The sequence below is a fragment of the Polyodon spathula genome, chromosome 22 (genome assembly GCF_017654505.1).
Source record: "Polyodon spathula isolate WHYD16114869_AA chromosome 22, ASM1765450v1, whole genome shotgun sequence".
In the NCBI taxonomy this organism is placed as follows: domain Eukaryota; kingdom Metazoa; phylum Chordata; class Actinopteri; order Acipenseriformes; family Polyodontidae; genus Polyodon; species Polyodon spathula.
In genome coordinates this window covers 1,944,958-1,969,083 of record NC_054555.1, presented here as the reverse complement: position 1 = coordinate 1,969,083, position 24,126 = coordinate 1,944,958, and the positions used below count along the sequence as shown (strand labels likewise).

Here is a 24,126-nt window from a genome sequence, read left to right as displayed (position 1 = left end):
ACTCTCTCTGCTTGTAATCTCTCGCTGAGGAATGCATGTGTGTCACTCTCCCCCCCGTGTTCACTCACCATCCCTAGTGTAAATGCATTCAGCAGATACGCCCAGGTGTACAGAAAGTGCTTTTGCATTTCCCATTACCACTCCCTGGGGATGTAGTGCAGAAGCCTGCGCTTCCTTTGTTTTACACAGATCTCGAGAGCCGTTTACACAATCGGGATGAAACCCGAAGCGGACGTTCTTCAGCGCAAGTCAGTGGACAGTATGACAGAGTATATGCTGGGAGTATGAGAGCTGTATGAGTATGAGAGTCTTCACATGTGCGTCACACCAACATTTTCACTCGTCTCTAGGAAAACCTTTATCAAGTCGTGATGAAAGCCGGTTACTGGAAGTTTGCTGAAAGTTTGTGAGAGAAATGTGTGGATTTATGATGGAAGCTGTCAGTACTCCTGTAAATGTTACCTCTTTCTAAGAAGCCCGACTTGCAGTGAATTGGGACTTTGGCTCTACCCCAATATAAACAGCAGAATAGTATACCTTGGATATATAAGCACAATACTGGGACTTCTTTGTACCCATTGTGCTGTATTCATTCCTGCTTTTCCCGTGTTCTGAACCACACATCACCAGCAAGAACGTTTGGGTAGCATGCTTTCAGCACACACACACACACAAAAAGCAACACAACACACGTTTTTCTTTAGTCAAAACTGTATTTTTAAAATCTTTCGGAATGAAAGATTCTTTCACAGTATCAAAAGTGAATAATAATAAAAAAAACAAGGAGATGCCAACATACACTTGGCCCTTAATGGTACAGTATAAATCTACATTCCAAACTTGTAAGATATTGTCTCGTAGTTTAATATAACCTGGACAGCACCAGAGATCTTGTAAGATATGAAACACACACAAAATAAAAAAAATAAAAAAAATTCATGTCAGAATCAGAAAACATTGTGAAATACCCCATATAACCTAGCCAGTGGCCCAGAGAGAGCACCCAGCTACAACAGAGAAAGGAGCAGTGGCTGCAGCAGCAGCACATCTGCGAGTCTTGTTACCCCACATGACATTGCAGGGATTCGGTCCCCCAGTAAGAAACACTGGATGAAAGCAGTACGGTAAAAGGAGAGTACTGTCAGTGCTAAATCTACACAGCTGTGCTAGAAAGGAGGGCTGGACGCTCCTGTACGGGAGGATACAGCACAGCAAGTGCATTGAAGCTTCGTACAAAAGTTCATGAGGCTACTGTGGGTTGCATTGGAAACATTTAGTTGCATCCCTGTACTTAAGTACAAAACTGAAATATGAGACGATTACAGGGTTGTACAGCACACTCAGACAAGAGCCCAGAACACTGTAATTGAGTGGGCTGTACAGCAACAATGCATATTATAGGCTTAAATTCCACTAATCAGATCAGGAAAAAAAAAAAAAGTTTTAATTCTCAATTCTGAAATTGTTTAGAATAAAAATTATTCCATGTTTTGTTCCGCAATGATTTAAATGTACTTTTGTTTTATTATTATTATTATTATTATTATTATTATATTATTATTATTATTATTATTATTATTATTATTATTATTTCTAAGTTTTTAAATTAGTGTTGTGAATAATGTCACATTTTTGGTTTGCCATGTTTGATTGTGAGATTGTGCAATGGACAAGCACAACAAAAGCAAACTATATAAAAAAAAAATGTGCACAACACTAATTAATAGAAACTTGATCACTAACAGTCTGGCACAAATAGCCATTTCCACTTATATTTGTATACAAGTTTCTAAATACGGAGACCCTTAAGAACTTTGTTCCGTCTGGCTCAACAAAGGGTTTGAAGTACCTCAATGTAACCAGCAGATGGCGCTGACTTTTAGAGACTAATCTTTAATAGACAATACCAGCAACACAAATACTGTTTATGGTTACAGGCGAGGAAAGGGTCTTATCTTATATTTATTTATTAATTCATTTTTTTAAAAAAGGGTCATATCATCATTATCACAGTTTTTACTGCCTTTTCAACAATATTATTATTTTTCTTTTTAATAACCATGGATATTAATTATTTTCCCAGCCTGAATGCTGAATTAGAATCAGCACATTTTGCTTTCCGATTCGTAAAAGTGCCGACACCGGCAATAAAAAACTCTTTTTTTTTTAATAAAATAAAAACAAAAAAAAAAAAGTTTAATTAAAAAAAAAAAACACAGTACAGGCTCTTTTTTTTTTTTAAGAAAGCGCACAACACGTTTTCTGAAAGGAATAAAACATTTGCAAAGGTATAGAAGCAATCAAGAAACAACTTGCAGAGGCTCGGTTTCATGTCAGGTGGATACTATGAAAAGGATTTCATGCCTTTCTGAAAACATACCCTTGCATTTGCTTTAGAACGACGGCCCTGCTACACCTAGTGCACTAAGACCCTGCATCCCTGTGCTACAAACTCCTAGACAGGTAGGACAATACAACAGTAGAAGCAGGCATCTAGTGCCGGTCAGTCAATCCAGTCCTGACCGAGGAGCAGCCTGCACTGACAGGAAGCGTCGCTCGAGTTTGAATATGAACTGATAAAACCCTGGGGTTAGGGGGTAGTGGAGTAACTCAAGTGATTAGGAGCTGAAGCAGCTGGGTTGCATGTTTCTACAGGAGGAGGAGGAGGAAGAGGAGGGTTGGAGCTGCTCTTGTCCACTGTGCAGTAAGTGCCGGCGGCAGATCTGTCTTCAATCAGACTGTCATGTTGGGATACTGTGGAGGGTGCGAATCCTGGGCTCTCTCTGCTCGCCAAACCTCCACCTCACTGAGCTGCATTTGAAGGAACCTTCTTCAGGCTGAAGTTGGACCAGTTCACCGCCACTTTCTGTCGTGTTTGTTTGGCAGAATCCAGACAAAACCTAGTGAGAAGGAAACGCAGAGGTCATGCTGTGAGTGGATGGGGCTACTGATCAGTGCTACCAAGTTTCAACATTTTTAAAATTTCAATTCAAGTCTGACTTATTCATTTCAACCAGGACCAGCCCTGAGCTCCACTACTACGAAAAACAGAAGCTACCTCTTGAAGTATTCCACCTCCCGGTCAATTTCATCCATTTCAGTCCCATCCAGATCTTTGGGGAGAAACACATCATCTGTGGGGAAAAGAAAAAGAAAAAAGAGCGACACTCAGCTGACAATGGCAGGGATGGGGAAGGCTGAGCCCGGGGACACACACTATCTATAGCTCAGACTATGTTGCCATCTAGTGGTTGCCACCAAAATCGTCCTGCAAACAGGTACCTAAAAAAAAAAAACCTTCTGGAGAAAAACGCTCCTGAGGAATGGTGGGTTTGCGATCAGCAGCTGTTTCAACTAAGCCTCTTTGTTGCAGAAGTTTCCAGGAAGGGTAACATGTAACCTTTACTTGCAGATCGAGCTGCAGACACTCTTCTACAGACACCAATATTTGACAGTGATATGCAAGTAGAAGCCTTGGAGAGACACACACAGGTATAAGCAATTACACCAGGGCACACAGTACACAGAGTGGAGATCGTCTTACCGACGGAACTGCTGGACTTGTCCGCCTTGTTCTTGTTCTTTTTGCTCTTTCCCTTGGGCTGCTGGTAGCCTGTAGATGCGGGGGTGTGGGCCCTTGTCTCGGGTTCAAGCTCCATTCTGGGGCCACTTCTCATATCCTGGGGCCCTCCGCTGTTCCTCTCTAGCTGCCTGCAGCTGCCTGCATCAATAACCCCGTTCTGACCCTGCCGGTTCCCCTTGCTTTCTTCAGGCCTCCTGCTTTGGACCACCTGGCTCTTGTGGGGCTCCACCACCACAGGCAGGGATTGGGCCGATAGTTTTGAGGTCGCTTTGGAGCTACTTCCGGACCCCGATACCCTGAATTGCGTCTCCTTTGTTTTCTGGGGTTCAGGCTTGGGGGTCTTGGACTGCTGCTGCTGCTGCTTCTTGCCTTTCCTCAGCTTGCCATTGCCAGCTCCTGCAGCTGCTGTATCCTTGGGGTCTGGGCAATCCTCCTTGGTGGCGGTGCCCAGTGGTTGTGCCGGGGAGGTGCCGGTGTTGGCACTCCCATTCCTCTCCGACGAGCGCACCTGGATCAGTTTAGACAGGCTGGGCGTGGCGTTGGCTGCGGAGCTGTCCGCTGAGCCTAGCTCCTCCCTGCCGTTCACCAGGTGGTTCTTCAGACTGCCCAGGGTCAGCGGAGACAGGTCCAAGTCAATCTGCTGCAGCTCGGAGGTGCCGTTGAGGTGCGACAGCAGGCGGTTGCTCTCCAGGGTGGCGGCTTTCTTGGGGAAGTCGTTGACGTCCAGGTTGAGGTCGTACATGCTGAAGGAGGCGCGGATTGAGTCCTTGATGGTGTTCTTGATCTCCTCCAGCCGGCTCGTCAGGAAGGTGTTCACCCGCTCCAGCTCCAGCTGAGGCCACTCCAGCAGCCGGCCGCTCTCCCCCATCACAGCCCCCACTGCCTGCTGCCCTGGGGGAGAGGAGCACCGGTCAGGCCTCGGGGGCTCCACACTGCACTGCTGAACCTTCTCCATCTCCTGGGGAAGAGAGCAGAGACAGGGACACACCTCTTTAACACTACACCAAGGTATAACACAACTATCAAATTGAATAGAAAAAAGGCTCCAGATGAAACATTTTCTACTGGAATCTATGAATGGGTGTTTTTAACTGATAATGTTATCATGTAACCAAGTGACAGAAAAAATTATTGATAACAGTACAAATACTTCATTCATACTGCTTGTTAATAGTGGAAATACACAACTGTAAATTACAATTTTGAAAATCCAAGAAGAAAGTCACGGGAAAGCTAAAAAATGTAACATTTTGTGTAAAGGAGCAATTTTTTTAAACAAGAATCAGTAGGGGGAACTGTTTCTATTGCTATTTGCGTACCTTCTTCTTCTGTTTGTGGCGGGCACGCTTGGCAGCCTTGGCACTGTTGACGGGTTTGGGCTCATTGCTGTTGATGAAGTCCAGCAGCTCATTGACGTCTCTGTGGTCGATGGCACTGAGCTCGGCCGGGTCCGAGTCCGGCTGCTGCGGCACCTCCTCTTTGCGCCGGGTGAGCCGCGAGCGCAGTTTCTCTCGGATCTCGGCGTAGTTCCGGCTCGTTGGGGCAGCAGGGGGCTACAGAGACATCCCCCAAGAGGTGAGGCTATGGCATCTCAAATCAGCCTTAGTATTTATGTAGTAGTAAGCATACAGTCTTTTTCGCATTCTACCAATGTTACTTCAGTCTTTTCTCTATAGAATTAAATGCTATACACATACAGTTTTAAATACAAATACATTTATAAACAGTGACGGTGGGCTTCTTGTGACAGCTTTTGTGATTGGCTCCACATTTAGAAATTTAAAAGGACAGTAATGCATGTAATCACCATCATCCTCCTCCTCCTCCTCGCGATCCTAATGAAAATGAACGGATTTGCTGTAAAACGACGCCCTGTCTTACCGCATTGTGTCCGAAAAACTCGCAGTAGCAGCAGTCGCAGTACTTCCCGTCCTTCTGATTGGTGGAGGACGATGCACAGGAGCTTCTCTCGGAGCTGCTGTCCTCGTCCTCGCAGAGCCCGTCCTCCAGCTCACAGGGTGGGTGGCAGGCCATCCCGTTCGCCGGCTTGTGCCCTTTGCATGCCTGGTCCCTGCAGAGAGGCACGCTGCCATTACCGAGGAGGGGGGGAAAGGGGGTTCAGCAGCAAGTGTGTATTACTACTGCTTCTGTGGTTTAGTTTGGAATCAAGGATCTAGACCAGGGGGGGGGGGGATTTGGAACAAACAGCAAAAGCGGAAGTGCCAAATTTGGCCGCCCATGATCTAGACTGCTACAGTATCTTCTTTTGAACATTGTCCTTGCTTGCAGTAAACGAACTGATGTGACTGTACACAGACAGTTTAGAAATAATTTTCTTATTGTTGTGTATCCTCAAAAGCAGTGATAAGCTGCAGACACCCAGTTTTAAATAGGAGGAGTATTAAATACAAAATAATTCAAATACATCCACTGACCTGCAGCCTCCAGAGGGTAGATGTGCCACGCTGGGAGATGCACCGGTACCACTGCTGTGCCCATTGCAGGGATGACTGCATCCAGTAGGGGGTGCTGCCATTTTGGCGTGTGGTGTGTTGGCCGATGGAACGTGAGCGTTCTTGCACGCCCCCGGCTTGTGTAAAGAGGCGGGGCTGTCCGGCCCAGCCGCTACCTTGGATACTGGCACGTGAAGGTTTGGTACCAGAGGGTATAAAGGAGCATGTGTGGCCGACCCCGAGCCAGATGAGGTCGCATGCACATGCTGGCTGGGCGCCTGTCTGGGCGGCAGCAGAGAGGAATGCTGTGAAGAGAGCCCCGTGGGACTGTTGGGCGGCACTGCTAGGTCCGAGTGCTGATGGTGCTCCGATGAGTGGAAGGCTTCGCCTGGGAGAGAAGAGCAACAGGTTAGCTTAAAGACCAACTAAATGAATAGTATATGTACATCTATAGACAGATAAATAGAGAGAAAGAGAGGAGAAACATCTATCTAATACCATACTGCTGCAAGCCAACTAGCGATCAATTGTCAATTCCATTTGTGTTTAAATAACAGTACATTAGAATAGATTAATAGTATATCAAAGAAAGTTTTTTTTAATAAACACCTGTTAAAAGCAGGTATCATCAAGAAGTTCGACAGGATGTCAAATATAATATTACAGCAACTGTCAGTGCAGTTTTATCAAAAAGCACACAAGATAGCACCTGTATTATCAAATAAACGTCCATGCAAAGCTTCATTAAGTTTGAAGAAAGCGGTTCTGAATATTCAGCCTTCAGAAGCCTAACCTGCAAGGGGCCAGAACCCATAATAATAAAATAAGTAGGGCCCCGATGGAAAGCAACAGCAGCGCTATCCTGGATCAGCCAGGCTTGGCGAGTCACAGTTAAACCACGCTCACCTGGAGGCGTGGGTCTCCGGCACATGGTCTTGAAGTGCTTGGGGGTGGTCTTGCACAGATCAGAGGAGGTAGAGAGGGGAGAGCCGGGGGCCGCCCCACTGGAATTCTGGGACGCTGGGTGACTGTAAGGACACACCTTGGTCCCAGCAGGCTTTGCAGCTTTGCCTGGAGCCTCGTGTGAAGGTCTTTTTTCGTGGCAGGTTGGTCCCGCCATACCGCCTGAAACACAGACACTGTAGCTTGAGACATCACAGACTAACACCATCGACCTCTACAACAGGGCCTGGACAGTTTGTGATGTTTATGCGCTCTGTACTCACCCTGCTGTGTGTGTGAGGCAGCGGTGTGGTTACAGTGCACTCCCCCATTCGTGTGTGCTGAGTTCCACAGCCCCGAGAGCTTGTGGGCAGACAGGAAGGAGCTGGGGTCCCAGTCCACAGAGCTGCCGTGATCCGGATATCCGTTCCCACAGCTCTGTGTCTTGCAGGAGGAGTGTGAAAGGGACACCTGCACAGGAGGAGAAGGGAGCGGGTCACCAGCGGACCTTTGAACTGCGTGGAATGGGATTGCACTAGCACAGGTTTAGATAAAACTTGGATTAACGTGCAAGCAAATAAACCATGTGGGGCCAGATTAACTGTGCAAATACAAAGTGTGTATATCAGTCAATGCTTGAGATATGTGACGTAACAATACAGCAAAACAAAATAACGGAAATACAAAGCTGAGTGCAAAAGGTGAATACAATATAACCATGTGGTATATAGTATATGGAAAAGTTAAGTAAAAGGTTCAAACATATTGGATCACTGTATAAGACACCAACACAATTCAAAAGCCAGTTCCTGCAGCACACTGGAGTATATAGTACGGTACATGACTGCAATGTTTTGGACAGGACTCACTGCAAGAGCCTGCTCCTGCGCTGCCCTTCTCTCCTCATCTTCCACACTCTTCCGGCAGCTCTGGCAGATCCACAGGGGCACCTCTCCCAGCAGGCTCTGAGACAGCGACGGCATGGCATCCGGCACCTTCCTGCCAGCTTGCTCCTCTCCCAACAGGGCCTGCGAGAGCGCTGGCACCACTCCCGAGCCAGGCAGCCCGTTGGCGGGGCTCGTGCCCCACTCCTGGCGCTCGCGGTGGCACAGCAGGCAGCAGGTGTGCATGGACTGGGCAGAGGCTGCGCCGATGGGCAGCGGCTGCAAAGGGACAGAACCAGATACAGTTTGAAATGTTCGCCATCTCAGCCAAGACAAACAAAACAAATCTGAATCCCTTTCGCCTCCCCGAGTCCCCTAGCAGCAGCAAAGCAGCAGGTAGATGCTGTCTTACTTAACTGGTATGCAAAAAACACAAAGACATTCAACGCTTTTGATACCAGCAAAGAAAAAGAAAGAAAAAAAACTACAAACACTACTCAGAATGTGTCAACTCTTGATTCCTATTAAGCAAAGAAGTAATGTGCAGAAGTATTCAAATTTATGTACAGTTAACGAGGAGAGCAATGTAATTATGCAGAATGGTTGGTAGTTAGAGGTGTTGAACAGCAGCTGGGTGCAGAAGTAGCAAAAACATCAAAATTCAGGTTGCTGTATAAACAGGAAGTGTGATGCCTATCTTTAAAAAATGACTGTAACTTCCATATTTGTCTCTCAACGGTGTCATGGTTACAGAAGAGGTTTTGTGTTGGAAATATATTCTCATTACACTCAAGCCCACATCTCACACTGACAAATGAAGAGAACTTGTAAAGTAAGTTCTTGGTTGCCTGTGCAGTCCTGAGACTCGAGCGTAAGGTCTGGGCCCAACGCAGTCTAGGTGTGATCAGCGTCTCCGTGGATTCACGATGACAACAGGCTGTGGAGCCTAAACACTGCAATGGATTAGTTCACTACTAGTCAACTACCACAGCACTGTGCTCCGTTTGTATAAAATCCTACTCATCCAAATATTTACTCAGCCCTCACTGAGTAAGTGCTCTTTCGATAGAATTCGTCTCTAGAGCACTCAGGAGACAGCAAATCAAGAGGCATTTGTTTTTTTAAAAATACAGCAAAAATACAAAATTGACTCATGCACTTTTGATGAAAGCAAGAGAAATAATGCGCAATGTTTATTTTCTGCAAACAAGGGTTCTGCACACAAAGCACTAAACAACATTTATCAGCACCACTTACCTATTCATTCAGTGCCTTGTGCCTTTCTGTATAAAGTTCAACTGCAAATTAGCTGTGCATAACTACAATTACATAATAATTAAATGTATTTCTGTTTAGAAACACACAGGTATAGTGCATCTAAATATTCAAATGCCTACAATATAACCATTGTGTGATAATGATGATTTGCATTCAAGTACAATCATTTTAATATTTCCTACAGAAAGTTAAATCACTGATAGTATGATCAGCCTATCCCTCTCAAAGCATCAGGTTGTGTTGACTTCTCTCTTCAAAATGTCATAAGCTGCATTGTAAAACAAAATGCAGTGCATGCAAAACAACGTCATCCAAGCGGATGTTTTCAAAATACCAAAGTGCCTTCAATAACTCTGCCACGGCTTGAAACTAACACCCTATGAGCATGCAGATCCTAATTGGAAGTGCGGCACATCACCCCACAAGGGGGGGTATCAAGACAGCTTCTCAGCTCTTACTACTTCAAAGCCACAGCTTAGGGAAGACATCCAGCCGCCACGCAAATATCACAATTAGCGTAACAAGAGGTCTTCCTTAAACACCTCAGGCCCTCATCTGCACCTCTATCAAGCAGGGCTTCCCAGCTCAGCATGGTGCTTCTGGAGACCCCCTCCTCCCTCCTGCTGGCTGTACTCACAACCAACTGTTTTCTGATTTTTGTGACGCCTGTAGGGCATTGGTCCCCAGAAATGAATTCAGTCTCCTGGCTGGTTTGGAACTGGTCCCCATGGCAGAAGACTAGCGTGTTTTAAGTTGCTCCCGTCCAATTTCTCAATTGAGTTTTCCAAGCAGCGTGGGAAAAAAAAAAAAAAAGTATCAAAAACCTTTAAGAACTTTCTCCAAACCTGTGCATGTGGAAACTGGAATCAGCAAAGGCATGGTGGTGATAATCCCACAGTCTGAATTGTTTTCAGAAGTGAACCAGGCTGGAACTTAGCTGATCAATCCTCTGCTTGGGTGTATTATTTTGAAATCTGTTTTTCTTGTTTTGTTTTGTTTTAAGAATGTCAGTGCCACAGTAACAGTATCCTAAATGTTGCAATCATTTTAAACACATTTTACCACCACAAATGTTGGTGTTTTGGAGGACCTAAACAGCAGGAACTTTTTAAATGCATCTGTTCAGTCTATTAACCACAGAAGGCCATGTGTGAAAACACAAGCCAGATTACAAGGAACTGTCCAGGAACGCTTAACAAAAGATATATATTATTGCTTCTGGGTTACAGTACCTATCAATTCCTTCAGAAATATAACTTTTCTTAAAGCAATTCGTTCAAAATACAGCTGGATGCTTTAGACTGTCCCCTAAAACGAATGTGAGTGCAGAAGGGATGGAAATGAGATTCCAATTGCATAGCAGTTTTATCCATTTCGGTTTTTACTATGAGCTTCATTAGCTACAGTATATAGGTAACAAGTGTAGGTGTGTCTCATTAAACTCCCGGATCAAATTGCTATGCAACGGGAGTCTCGTTTCCATCCCTGCTGCAGTCACCCAATTAAAGTGAAAACATCCGATCCAAAGTCAACAGAGATGTTGCCATTTATTTGCCTGTCTAACCGCTTTCCATAGCCCTGCCAGAGCACCCAAACACCCCAGCTGTGGTTCAAACAGCATTAACCCAACCCTGCAAAACATTTGTGACAGAGATGTATCCTTTCAACGCATTGAGCACACTTACATAGCAGGCAATCGCGTAAACAACTGTACTTATATACACCTAATACTAGTGTTATGGGCTTTATTCTTATATGGCTATACGGGCAGTTATATTTATAGTGCAAATATAGACCAAGCAGTAAAATGCAGACTTGTCCTCATCCTGTAATATGTTGGTAAATATGTTTTTCTTTTTTCAAATGCACTATTGATTTACTGATTCTCGCTGTCTAAACCGACTCAAACTTGACTCGAAAACCCTATTACAACTCAATATGTGCCCATAAAAACCTCCATGCTCTTGTGTGGCCGGCCTGCCTGTCTGTCTGTCTCACCCATCAACACCCACATCTCGCCGAGCTCTGAACCCGAAGGCGCTGGTCCTTCTACCTCGTACGAGCTAGTGCTCGCCGAGATTAAAAACTGCAAGCTCGTTCAATCAATAAACACTGCACCTTAATACACATGTACAAAATCCATGCACCGCCCAATAAACCGGGAGCCGGGTTACTGTATTATTTACACCATTGACTGCACAGTTCACCTGCATTGTATTTGCATTGACAAAACGATACTTCTTCCCCCCCACCCCCAACATGAACCGCCCCATGATGTTCAATCCTGTGTAACAATGCTCCACACGGCGAGGTGTCTGACCCACTGGCGCCTTTAAACACGATATTATTGAATAGAAAGTGAATATATTGCCTGATTGGTCTTGGGCAGCCGGTCCACTCCTTCGCCACCGCCAGCTGCATCGCCGGGAGAGAGGGTGCTAGTCTTAACGAGGCTCTCTTGCCCTGCTATCGGCTCCTTGTTGACGGCTCCCACTTGCTTGTTTTTTTTCCTAGCCATACTCCAAGTCTCTCTGAAACCCTTCAGCCTAGTTTGTACCAGTTTATCCTTGGGGGAAAAACACACACTTTTCAGTTCCAGCAGCCTTGCCTGGCTTCTCGGGCTAAAGACACAACAGTCAATATGGCGGACTCCTGGCAAAACCCGAGAGTTCAGAGGTCACCTGAGTGCTGGCAAAACGGCGTCAGTTCGCTTTTCTGGGAAGGGAAGTCGATAGGCCGCCATCATTAGTTGTGGCGCAGGGGTGGCCCTACGGAGGGGGCGTGGTTCCACCAGCGATCAACTTAGCGCAACGTGAGCATGTGTGTGGCCAGGTCCTCCGAAGAGAAAGCTGCACCGTGCTGTGCTTGTGGTAGTTACCCGCCTGTTAACGTGGTTGATATTACAAGTGCATGGCGTCTCTAGCTGAAGTCAAGCCAAGATCTTGTGCGAGAGACGTTAATTTATACAGCACAGTGCTGAGCGCGACAACAAACGCGGGGAAAAGAAACGCGTTCCAAATAAACACCAACTTACCAAGATGTCTAGCTGAGTAAATTCAGCAACTTTTTTCTATTTTTCAAAAGTCAGCTTTTTTTTCCTGCTGTTTTGCAAAATGAATTAATGTTTTGCCCCGTAAAGTTACGTTGTTTAATTGCATTAACGGAGATACGCTTAACATGCAATTTCAAGCTTTGATTGCACCGCATACACTAGTGTTTTCCAATTCTAACTGGAGCGCTTGTTAAAATTCTACCCGCTACAGGTTTTTCTTTTTTGTAATCAGAATTGCACTGTGGCAGTGTGTATATACACAGTGCTGTATCACTGTGTTGTGGGTTCCTGCACCGCACTGATCTTGCATTACCGAGTCCATCCATGTAGGTGTGCCAGAGTACTGCGCTCGGTCACTGTTTGAAAAAGCGTGAACCTAAAATGCAATCGGGGCAGTGGAGAGCAAAGAGCAGAACAAAAATACAGTATACATTTTCTTAAAGGGATACGGATTTGAAAGCGCGTGATCGAAGTGGAACCGGAAAGAAGGGAAATTACACATGTAAGATAGAAAATAGCAGAATTATACAGCGGTTTTGTGTATAGGCACTCAGCGGGACACAGTAGGGGTGTTATACCTAAGTATTCTCAGGTGACAGGAACTGAACTCTTTAAAAGAGGAAACTTTTTAAGCGATTTGCATAACTGGAGCGTTGCCACAAACTAGCGAGGAGACTGGATACGGAAGAGCAGAAGACAAGCTGTGAAACCCTTTCATTGATTTACTCTTCAAACGCTGGAAGTAAACGCGGCAAATTAGCTGCGTTATTTTTTTTTGACTGAATGAGACTCGGGTGTAGAAATACAAAACACCACCAAAGTTATGCACAGCTTTTTATAGGTTACAAATCAGCGGAGTCCGAAAACGATTCGGGAACAGGACTGAAAGACAAGGGAACAAAAACGAAACCCGAGAGAAACTACAACGTTATACTCAACTCGCAGAGAGCAAGTCGCCCAGCTACCGGCCAAAGACAAGACAAGACAAGACTAAAGATTACAGCTAAACTATTAGCTTAGACAGTTGCAGAAAACAATTAACGTTACGAGAATAACAAACAAGGAGGTAACACAACACGGAACAGCTATATAAAGAAGCACTGGGTGTGAACTAATAAGAAATGGATCTAAAAGGCCAGGTACAAAAACAATAAAAACTGCGTAAAGAAAAGAGTTCGGAAGGACGCACGTAACTTTCGTTTTGGCCCAGACTCCGAGAGGAATGCTGCCTGCTCTAATGAGGAGATGGCTCTACAGACCGAAGGTAGGACACTAGAATTAACTGATGTGGCGGTGGGAGTGTTTGTAGAGAGGTCCCTTATTCCCAAGCTCAGTCAACCAAACAGTCCATGTGGAGAATGCGTTATTTGAATTGAAAAAAAAAAGCAAACACAAAAAAGTAGCTTATTGTAGATAGTCAAATTGTACCTATTGAGAGTTACTCCACTTTCCAGTTATACCTAGGTAAATAAAACCCAGACCCTTGGCACTGTGAAAAGGACCCAGTATTACAGTCTTGAAACTACAGTGTTGTGCTTGGTTTGTATGACTCTTTGTTTGGAGAGAACCAGTTTGGATGAACCCACACACACACACAATGTGCTGCTGGGATGGATCCATTGAAAGAACCTGGTGTAGTTAAAAGTGTCTTCAGACTGTGTCTGAAGAAGAGGGTCAAATACCTTGTTCAGTTCTGCCGAAGTTCCTGATAGGTTTGCTGGCTGAAGTGTGTTATGTTGTAACTCTTATCCGCCTCTTTGGGTGTGATTTCCAGTCTGGTTGAGTCATAACGAGACGTGATTCAGTTTGAGCCCCACAGCATCACGGTATCCAGTATCATGTGACTGATTTTTCCTCTTACAGCAGTCTAAAGCAGAGTTGCAGGCTCAGTTTTATTTAATCACATCAAATTGAATTGCTGCTGACTCCTCCCAAGGATAGGCAGGACCATGCAAGTAAAAGAGATCTCCACCTGCTTGAGCTTGGTCTCTGGTCCAGGTGATCAGCCGACCTGTGATGTCTGTTGACTGACCACTTCATGCTGGCCAGTCGTTGTGGTCTTTGGTCATAGTAATGCTATCACATGGTCATGCATGTTAGGCGTACCTTCGAAGACCATGCTGATATCCAGTATAGCTTTCGACAGCAAAAACACCAACATACATGATATTTCTTCAGCACCCTTGTGAAATATGTAACGAGTCATGGTGCAGCTAGTTTTAATTTTGGTTTTGTCTTTTGCATGACGGTGAAATGCAAAACCTCCTGCGAGTGGTAGCAGGAGCAGCCTGTTTGGATAAGCCTTGAGGCAAGCAGGCTTCAAAAGAAGGAAGAAGATATAACTGCCGTTGGAGGATGTAAGCAAATCCTTCTGCTTTCTGAAAAAGTAGAATGCAAAGAGGGGCGAGTATGGGGAAACTAAAGAGAGTTTATGGAACCAGCCTGTATTTTATTGTGAAATGGACCTAATTGTGGTCAAACACTGCAGGGTTAACCTAACAGCACTACAATTCTGAAACCTTCTGTTTGCCTTACTCTCTGAGTTCTTGGTTAAAGTCGTGAAAGGCTGGGCTTGGTGGCCACTTTCCTTTACATAGTCCCAGGTGTATTTTTGGAGTAATTGTTATCGGACAAAAAGGGTAAATGAGTAACTTGGCCTCTGTTGTGGGTCCACTGGGCACTAGGCCATGTCAGGCATGCAAAAAACAAGTTTGACAATTGTAGCGGAAAAAGTAGCCGTCATGATTTGAAACCTGGATGTGTTGCACATTACTGTGAGCTTGGTCTAGATTTTACATTAAAAAGGCCACTTCATTAAATCTGCATAACCCATGTGCAAGCAAGGTTTGTTGACCTCATGCTTAGTTGATTCTTTGATCTTTGGTATAATGTGTGGTTTCACTTTCAGTCCCCTAGTTAGCCAGTCTAGTAAGCAGCACATCAAGCAAGGATCCAATCAGTAGAGACAGAATTCTGACAGAGGTCAGAGGTCAAGTTGCACAGAAGCAACAGCGATTACATGTGGGGTGGGGTGGGAATCCTCCAGGCACAGGTTCCACAAAGAGTTTTAAAAATAGGTTTTTTGCGTGTTTCAAATGGGCATTGACTTGAATGGGTATTGAAAATATCACGTCAGTCTGGAAGGCACAATGTTAGCAAGGCCTGTTTTGCGATGAAGAAGAGTGTGTCCATAAAGGTACATTTTGAAATAATTTAGTCAATAGTTACCCTGGAATCCTTTTTTAACGTGAAGAGGGATCACGGTGGAAGCTTGTATTTATTTAATAAGCAGGGAGTCCTGACTTCCATTTCCAGTCCAGTGTCAAACATTAGCGTTCAGTTAAAGGTGCTGGTGGACACTGAGCCTGCGCAGGTGGAGCTGCTTCATGGCATATATTCCTGGCTATGAAAAGAAACCCACATCTACATAATGCCTGTATTCTCAATGCCCTTCCTCCATTCTTTAATGCTGTTTTGTGAATTGAGAAGAAAGGAAGTTAGTTTCAAAAGCATAAACGTATTGAGAGTGCTGATGACAACACAGGTTATATTATTTGGTAATTTTGGTTCTAGTTTCATAAAATGAATCGGCGTTTTTACCTTTTTAAATAAATAAAAACAAGAGCTAATTAAAGTCTTTAGTAAACACTTTGAAAATATGGCCCAGTGTGCCGTCACTATGACCTGTCAGAGTTGTTGACATGCAGCTGGATTTATACCTGTTTCTAGATGCAGGTTATTCAAATAACTTTTAAAATGTTTAGATTCCGTTCAGAAAATGTGCCTTTGCCCTGATACAGATTGGTAAATATAGTGGGTTCCCTTAGGTCATGTTGACATATATGTTTCACATAGTTCCAAACTGACAGGAATGGTGGTTTCACGCATACTGGGAATCAAGAGCAGCAGGTTTTGAGATTAGATTTTTTTTTTTTCATTAAGATTTTATTCAAAGAAAAGTCATTGTACATTACAGCATATGTCCGTGACATGATTAGGATACTACTGGACCTGCTTGCCTCCCTGCCCTCTAACCATGAAACCATGCTGCCACTCAGTCTAACCAGCTCCTATAAGGGAGTAATAACCCCACGAAACCATGCTGCCACCCAGTCTAACCAGCTCCTATAAGGGAGTAACCCCCAAGGCTTGAAGTCCTTTCCATCCCTCTCGCTAGCAGACACAGCATCTCTCAGTTCAAGTAGTGTTTTGTAGTTGATCTTTGTTTTCCAGATGTTGTTATTGTCAGTGCAGCAGAGGAACTAAACTTAAAAATAAAGGGAGTCATTGTGAAAAAAGACTGGAAAACACAAAAGATCAACAGCAAAATGCGATGCCAATGAGAGGTCACAGCATGTTTTTGCTCATTACTCCTCTGTGGTCATGGGGACTACCTGTCTGTGGCCTCATGTTTTGTAGATAACGACACAAGCACTAGACTGGGTAAGAAAGAATCCCCTTAAACATTCTCCTTTGATCTCACAACCGCAGGGATAGGTCAGCACCTGTGTAATCACATTCCAACCCAGCCAGTCCAACAACTGCTGACGAAAACAAAAGAGATGCCCACACATTGAGGATGAGTCTGAGCTTGTTCAGCATGACAGAATGAGCTCTTGCAAACGCAACATATCCTCTGGTGGTGAGACAGTCTCCGTCTCGCACTCTGTTAAAGTTACTATCATAAGCAAGGAAAAGGTACTCCATTTTACAATCCCCCCCGTCTGCTGACGCCTGATTGATTGGAAAAATCCTGCGCTGGTAAAATAATGTTGAAATTTCCTTGCAAATTGGCAAATTATTCCTCTGGCAAACTTTGGATACCTTAAAAAAAAAAAACTGCTTTTAGAGAACTATCAGTCAATCTTTATTTTATATAGCGCCTTGGTGGACCACCATCGCAAAGCGATTTCCATTAGGAGTTCACGTCCTGGATGTGAATGATTTGACAACATGGGAGAATCTTTTATCCTGACTGATTGATTGATTGGCAGTAGCCAGGTCCAGTTAACTTTTCTGCTTGTTTTGCCCCCGAAGAAGTCGGACCAGCGGCCGCTGGCTCAGTTCTACCATGCGGACGAGGAGGTGACGAGGGTCACAGCGGAGCTGAACGGAGTGGACCTCAGGAAGAGCCTGCAGAAATACCTGGTGCTGCTCAACCAGCTGAGAGTCAGTCAGGTAAGCAACGGCACACCTGTCAGAGTTCTGGATGAACACCTGGGAAGAAACACCACTGACAGGAACCTCTGAGGGGATAGATGACAACAGGGGCTCCCAAAACAGAACAAGCTGACAAGCAGCATTAAAAAAAAAAAAAAAAAAAAAAAAAAGCTTCTCATTTTCTCTAAAAATGTGATTCATTTTAACTGACCGCTTACACATTAAGACTTACGAGTTCTTCAAAGCTTTTACACAACACTTAATTTATTACACAGCTCAGCTCATCAAATCAATAATGAATTTGTGCAGGTCATTTCAGTTAAAGGCATCACAGTAACATGTGTATCTATAATTCCAAACAGCCAGCCTAGATGCAAGACTTGATAAACTTGGAATCTGTCAGTAAGCCAACAGATGAAGGGACAATGGAGTTGTCAGCAGTGGCGGTGCCAACATGCAGTACCAAAAATATAATCTAAAAAAAGCTCGGAATGCAAAATCCATTATGCACCCTGGGTACTTTTAAGAATATCCATCTCGTCAAAGAAGGGTAAATTCATGAAAAGGTCAGCTAAATCAAGGAATTTGCATTCGATTTGAGAAACTTATTGGTTTATCTCACAGTGCCCCAAATGATAGTAGATGTCCAGGTTTTAATTGTTGTTTGTTGGTACTTTTATATTGAAATACGCAGTGGCTTCATGTGAAGTGATTCCCTATTGTATTGAGAGTGCCTGTGTATGGTTTTGCATGTAGGCAAATCAGATACATAGAACTAATAGTAAACTTGTTTTTGTTTTGTTTATGAATGATCAGGTGTGATTTGTGTTGAAACAATCCTGCAATTCCAACAATCCCCTAATACATGCTGCTTGTGGCTCCCTCTAGGACCGTATGTTGAGGACTATCGAGCTAGTGATGGAGGAGTGTATCGCAGCTGAGAGGCAGAGCCGCGATTATCACATCAAGTTTCCAGATGAGATCCTTCACGACAACCTGGGGGTGCAGCTGTGGTTCGCTGCCGAGGTGAGGGGCCAACAGGGCGGCTGGGAAAAACATGCCCTCTTCACTGCAACCTGGTTCTGACCGTATACTAGACCTGACCAAAATCTGTAAACAGAAATAAAGAAATGGTTCTAAGCAATCAGTCAGTCACAAGAAGCATGTTAATAACAGAAAATGGTCCGTTACCGCAACATCCCCTCTTGGGTTCGCAGTGCTTGTCTGCGGGCTCTTTCCTGGAGGTGCGGGAGTCGGAGGGTGTTCTACTACGCCCCCTAGCTGAGGATCTGCTGCACTGCCTGGAGGAGTTGAGGCTGCTGCTGAGGGAGCACAGCCTGAGTAATTCCCACAGCTACCCGCCACTGGTCAGGGAGGCCCTGCTCCAGTACGACCGCGTCTTCTCAGAGTTTGAGCTCAGGTACTATACAGCCCACCTCCCCTTTTAAGAAGGGAAATACAAATCCATGCAATAACAAAGCAAGGTTTTTACATTTTTTTTTTTAAATTAAATTTACATTTCATCAAGAATGAATCGGCTATAAAACTGATCAATATGCGTGTTGTTCATTTCATGCATTTGTAAAATCCTTTTCCCTGCTAGAAGTTACTTGGGCCCTTACTGCCCAAGTCAACTCCTATTCCCAGCTTTTACTCACCTGCTTGTTCTCCTAACAGTTCCACACCCTGTGGATGTGGTTTTTGCCTCGGGAGAAGCTTTCTCAGGTTTATTACACACTTTTTTCATGCCTGTGCCTGCAATCATGAATGATTTGTTTGGTTCCATTGGAACATATGACGTGACACACAGACTTTTTTTATTAATCATGGGGGGGGGGCCTGCTACTGTAAAGGTCTAAACTAGGAATGTGTTTTTGTGTTTCCCAGGTACATTTCCATGGTGATCCCTGTGAAGTCAGCAGAGGAGATGCAGAAGCAGCAGGAGATTGTGGTCTTGTTCTGTGAGACTGTGGACAGGTGAGGGGCTGGCTGGCTGGATCGGTCTGCTTGTTGCCGTTCATTGATTCACCACCCCTACATTTTTCATAATGTTACGCACAGAAATACACTAGAGGTGTGGGATTATCATGTTGATGCACACATTTGATTATATCAGACGTGGTAACTAGTTCCAGCGCTGTTCAGATCAATCAAAAGGATCTCAATGTATCGGTTAATGTGTACAGTTGATCTCTTTTGTTGCACCCTTTTTTTGATTGGGAAGAAGACTGCAAAGTGTTAGTGTTGGCAGAACAGCTCTATCACCAAAGTGCCCAGGAGAATACACACACCTTGTGCCACTAAACCTTAGGGATTGTTTATCAGTGAAATCAGGTTTTCAGTTCATTAACACTGTTTTTTTAACTGTTTAGGAGAGGGTGTGTTAGCTGATTTTAAAGCACTATTTACTTAAATGATTGTTTGTACAACTGTCAAAAAAACAGTCATGTATTTATTTTTGAATGGAGCCCCATAGTTAATTATGAAAGCTTGGAATGGAACAGTTCTCTTCATCCAAGGAGTTCTCACATACTGCGTAAGTCGACGCATTTCTCCTGGCCCTTGAAGCGCACACCGCAGGTACATGTACAGTATGTCAGTGTGATGCAGTGCGTTGCCTGTCAATCTGATCTGCTCCCCTCCTTTCTGGCTGCAGAGCGCTCAAGCTGGGATATGTGTCACAGGAGCTGATTGATGGCTGTGACCCGTTGCTGATGTTCACAATCCCTCGACTTGCTATCATCTGGTAAGTCTGCCGGTCCTCGCTGGCCACCTGCTTTCTCATCTGGCTGCTGTAGAATTAGCTTTGTATGTAGAAGATGGTGCATCTGAACCCAATGGATTATAATTAAGTAGCATATTTTACACTCCCCCCAACTTTTCTACTCCCTTTTAAGAATTCAACTGATACCTGTTAAGCCTTTCGTGCATCTCAATCACAACTGAGGAAAGCGTTAATAGTAAAATTTGGTTACAGGTTTTTTTCTTTCTTTCTTTTAAAATATGAAGCCTTACTTTTTCATTTCAAAGCAGAAGTGACTCCTTTTTGTTAATGAAAGTACAATCGCCTGTAATGATTGTAATGAAGTATGACCAGCATAAAGTACTTTATTTTTCATTTATAGCGTTAGTAAAGATTGGTCACTTATTAACACGATCTCGTTTGTTGTGTTCTGCTTGTTAATAAAAAATTAAGGCTTGGCCAATTTAAAAGCCCATTTAGTTTCCACAGAACAAAAAAAGGAAATTAAATCAATTTTACTGTCCACATGTTTGTCAGTTGTGTAGGAGATACACAAATGGCTTGCCAGGTATCAATTGAATTCTTAAAGGAATAGAAACACTGAAAAATCTGAAGCCCTAAATCTACAGTAGCTTCAACTGAACTGAGGTTTAATTTGCTGTGCTTCTAATCGCTGTCTGTTCCCTGAATGAAGCGGGCTGCTCATCTTCCCAGACGGTCCCCTGAATCTCCAGCACGGGCCCGACAGCATGTCCAGTCTATTCAGTCCCTTCTACACTCTGCTGCAGAAAATCAGGTAGGGGTCGGGGGGGATCAGAACGTTTCCCTTGCTTTGAAGCACTCAGACATTCTTAAAAACAAACTGAACATCCAATGCATTTAATAATTCCGTCCCTGCTGATTTCAATCTGTTTCATTCCCTCCTTGTTCAGGGACCTACTGTGCATCCTCACTGATGAGGAGCTCGACATCCTGGAGGTGAACCTGTGCATGGCTGAGTCTGGTGGCTTCCTCTGCCAGCAGGAGCGCCCACCCCCCTCTACTGGCAGTGGAGGGAGCCCTTACCCCAACGAGCTCCCTCCTGCTGACTATGACCCAGGTGAGCCTGGGAAGCTGGAGGCTCACTGGGCACACGGGGCCCCCGAACCACTACGGGACCTTTATACTGCCTCCTCTACTGCAGCTTCCTCCTCACAGCACAGAGAGGATGCTGCTTTCTCTCCCTTTTATCCCACCCAGGAGGCAGCCCGGGAACATGTTATCCCACAAAACAGCCCTCCGCACCCAGCTGCCCCCGGCGGATGGGATCGGGGATTCTCTAGAGGCTCTTTTCCATTTCAGACCTCAGTATTCCACCAGTCAGGGCACCAACAGCTGCAAGCAACAGCAGAGCACAGGCATCCTGCGGAGGACTGTCGCACGGCTCTGGGCACTGGGGAGAGGATCAGGAGTGTCAGTGAATTGCCCGGCTCAGACAGGGACAGGTTCTATCGTTCTTGCTCTGCGACTGTTTACAATAGAGCTCCTGCCAGGACAGAAGCAGAAGGCAGGGAGAGAGACAGCAGGCCCCTTGTGACGACACACAGCGGGGTTCCTGGACAGCAGCTTCAAACTGCAGAGTCCAGATATCCATCCAGAGACAGCAGCAGGTAATGAGACCAATCCACGAGTCTGCAACAATGCATGCAATGTTTAAGGTGGATCAAAATAAGTGTCTTAGGCAGACTTGAGGAAATTTAAAGATCTAGCAAGTCTTAGCTGAGAGCTGGCCTTTGTAATTAGAGCCAGTGACTTAGAAGAAGTCTGTGTTAGTGGTTAATGCTGGGGGACTGTGTGGCCCATTGGTAAAAGCTTAAGGACTGGGAGGTAGTGTACCCTAACTACTGTTTCCCCCACCCCAGGATGCGGAGTGGGCAGGAAAGCTATCGCGACCTTGTTAAGAACAGACGTGCTGCTGAGTGCGCCCAGCTGCGGGCACGTTACTGTAGCAGCAGGGACATGATCCACAGGCTCTTCGTGTGCATCTCAGGTAATGGGCGTCTGCAGGCTTCTGGGCAACAGAACCTGACTGGATTTGACTGTTAAAAATGTAAATATAACATTAAAGGGTAACATTTCTCTCTCTCCTGCAGGGGTCGCGGACCAGCTTCAGACGAACTTTGCCAGTGACATGCGGACAATTTTGAAGTCCGTGTTCGAGGTGACTGCGTCCAGCGCTGACCCATGCGCCGACAGCGCTGAGATCGAGTGTGAGTGTGCCTGTCCGCTGCTCAAAGCTATATCAGAAAGTTATTATTGTCTTGTTAGTGAGCCTGAGTACCTGCTGCACAGTGGTGTGGTTTTTTAACAGACACGCATTGCTTCTTCTCTCCCAACCATAGTGGAGGTGGAGGAGAAGGACAGCTCAGTTTCCAGGCAGCAGGAGTGCAAGTTGTGTGAGGACCCTGATGACAGCAACGCTGCAGGTAAACGACCGAGGCGACTCGTTCTGAACCAGCCTGTGGGGACAGCTGGTGCTTGCATTTACTCTGGAGCAAACGGGCAGTGTTTGGACAAACATTTTTCTATCAGACTATAACGCTATAATTGTTTGGGTTGTTATGTTCCAATATTCCCTGGGGATAACCGCAGACCTGGGATTTGGTTGTTGTTGCGTTGACTGACACTGTCTGGGTCTGAATACCCTGAAGGGTTTTATTATTAGCTGCAGGCAGAGAATCGTTCAGTGGGGTTGTTGTAATTTGTGTTCCCTCCCTCCCTGGCCTCAGACTCTCCAGGAGAATGGGGAGATGAGTCTAATGGTGCGTTTTGTATGCCTTGTGTTGTAGGTCCTCCTGTGTGGGTGCCAGACAGCTCCTGCAATCGCTGCTCAGCCTGCGAGACTCTGTTCACCTTCCTGCGGAGACGACACCACTGCAGGAGCTGCGGCCAGGTAGGCTGGCGTGTACGCACCAAGAAGCTGTGAATACAATGAGTGCTGGGACAAACATGGGCTTTTCATGTTCCACTATTCTTTCAAAATGTTAATGAATATTCAAATAATATTTCATTTTGGATCATCTGAAAAACAAAAGTATAATCAGTAAAAAGTACCCTATCAAATTACTTATTAAACAAGCAGCAGAAATAACATGTTGTGCACAGTAGAATGTGTGTTATTTATTTCAGATCTCATGGCATTTATGTATTGCTTTCTCTTGCATGATCTTTGTATAAGTTCCATTGAGAATTCAAGCATTAAAAAAACAAAATTCTCCATTATATCTACAGTGGAAAGCAATGGACTGCCAGACTCCCCTGACATCCTAAGACCCCAACTGAAGGGAAGGGCTTCTGATGTAACCCCACACGTCTCTCTCTTGTGTTTCAGATCTTCTGTGCCCGTTGTTCACCCCACGAGACCTCTATCCCTCGCTTCGGACAGATGAGAGCAGTCCGGGTCTGCAGCCACTGCTTCACGTCCCACATCGGTGGGGAAACCACGCAGCTTTAATGAAGAAAAGAAAGCGAACATTCTGATAAACCAAACCATTTAAACTGGGCTTAAACACAAACAGTACTGAAGCAGTCCGCTGCTGAAATCCAAGCCCGTTTTTACTTTTTTTTTTTTTACCCTGAAAATGAATATACTCGTGTAAGATAAAAGAACAAAGCTGTTTTATATTGTAAGTAACGCTACTGTAGAAAACTTTTGTTGTTTAAATGTTGAACACTAGAGGGCAGCCCAGATTGTTGTATTGCATCTGCTTTCACCTGCAGCAACCTTTTCACAAGCAGCAAGTAATTCAACACAAACAATATGCCATAATGAGAAGGGGCTAGGTGGCACAGGGGGATAATTCACGGTGATTGTGGGATTGATCCGGTGATCTGGTGGTTGTAGTATTGTCCACTTCACCATCCTGCACAACTGTCAGTGTGCTTCAGGAGGTGTTCAGGTCAGGAATACGGTGTGCTTGCAGAGACCAGTGGCCACTGTCTGTAACCTTTCACAAATAATCATTTCACAAAATAAAAATGCAGTAAATCTA

General features: G+C 44.8%; 2 protein-coding genes across 5 annotated transcripts; one reads left to right on the top strand and one right to left on the bottom strand.

The window, feature by feature from the left end:
* Positions 1-699: 699 nt before the first annotated feature.
* Positions 700-16,331, bottom strand: fam193b (family with sequence similarity 193 member B). Of its 3 annotated transcripts, none has more exons than XM_041222894.1 (10): positions 13,875-16,331; positions 7,848-8,141; positions 7,263-7,449; positions 6,943-7,161; positions 6,019-6,424; positions 5,465-5,654; positions 4,903-5,136; positions 3,545-4,541; positions 3,059-3,134; positions 700-2,900 (listed from the first exon to the last, which is right to left on the bottom strand). In XM_041222894.1, exons 2-10 carry the CDS (start codon positions 8,106-8,108, stop codon positions 2,804-2,806), a joined length of 2,667 nt encoding a protein of 888 aa, XP_041078828.1. In that variant the 5' UTR covers positions 8,109-8,141; positions 13,875-16,331; the 3' UTR covers positions 700-2,803. The 3 variants fall into 3 exon arrangements, with proteins under 3 accessions (XP_041078828.1, XP_041078826.1, XP_041078827.1); XM_041222892.1 differs by lacking the exon at positions 13,875-16,331 and adding an exon at positions 11,512-11,789; XM_041222893.1 differs by lacking the exon at positions 13,875-16,331 and adding an exon at positions 11,512-11,789 and having other exon boundaries at positions 3,059-3,131.
* Positions 12,627-24,126, top strand: LOC121296945 (lateral signaling target protein 2 homolog). Of its 2 annotated transcripts, none has more exons than XM_041222896.1 (13): positions 12,627-13,456; positions 17,230-17,370; positions 18,241-18,378; positions 18,570-18,772; positions 19,240-19,329; positions 20,009-20,098; positions 20,790-20,891; positions 21,028-21,744; positions 21,997-22,124; positions 22,228-22,344; positions 22,477-22,560; positions 22,924-23,027; positions 23,466-24,126. In XM_041222896.1, exons 1-13 carry the CDS (start codon positions 13,415-13,417, stop codon positions 23,586-23,588), a joined length of 2,079 nt encoding a protein of 692 aa, XP_041078830.1. In that variant the 5' UTR covers positions 12,627-13,414; the 3' UTR covers positions 23,589-24,126. The 2 variants fall into 2 exon arrangements, with proteins under 2 accessions (XP_041078830.1, XP_041078831.1); XM_041222897.1 differs by lacking the exon at positions 12,627-13,456 and adding an exon at positions 16,867-16,953.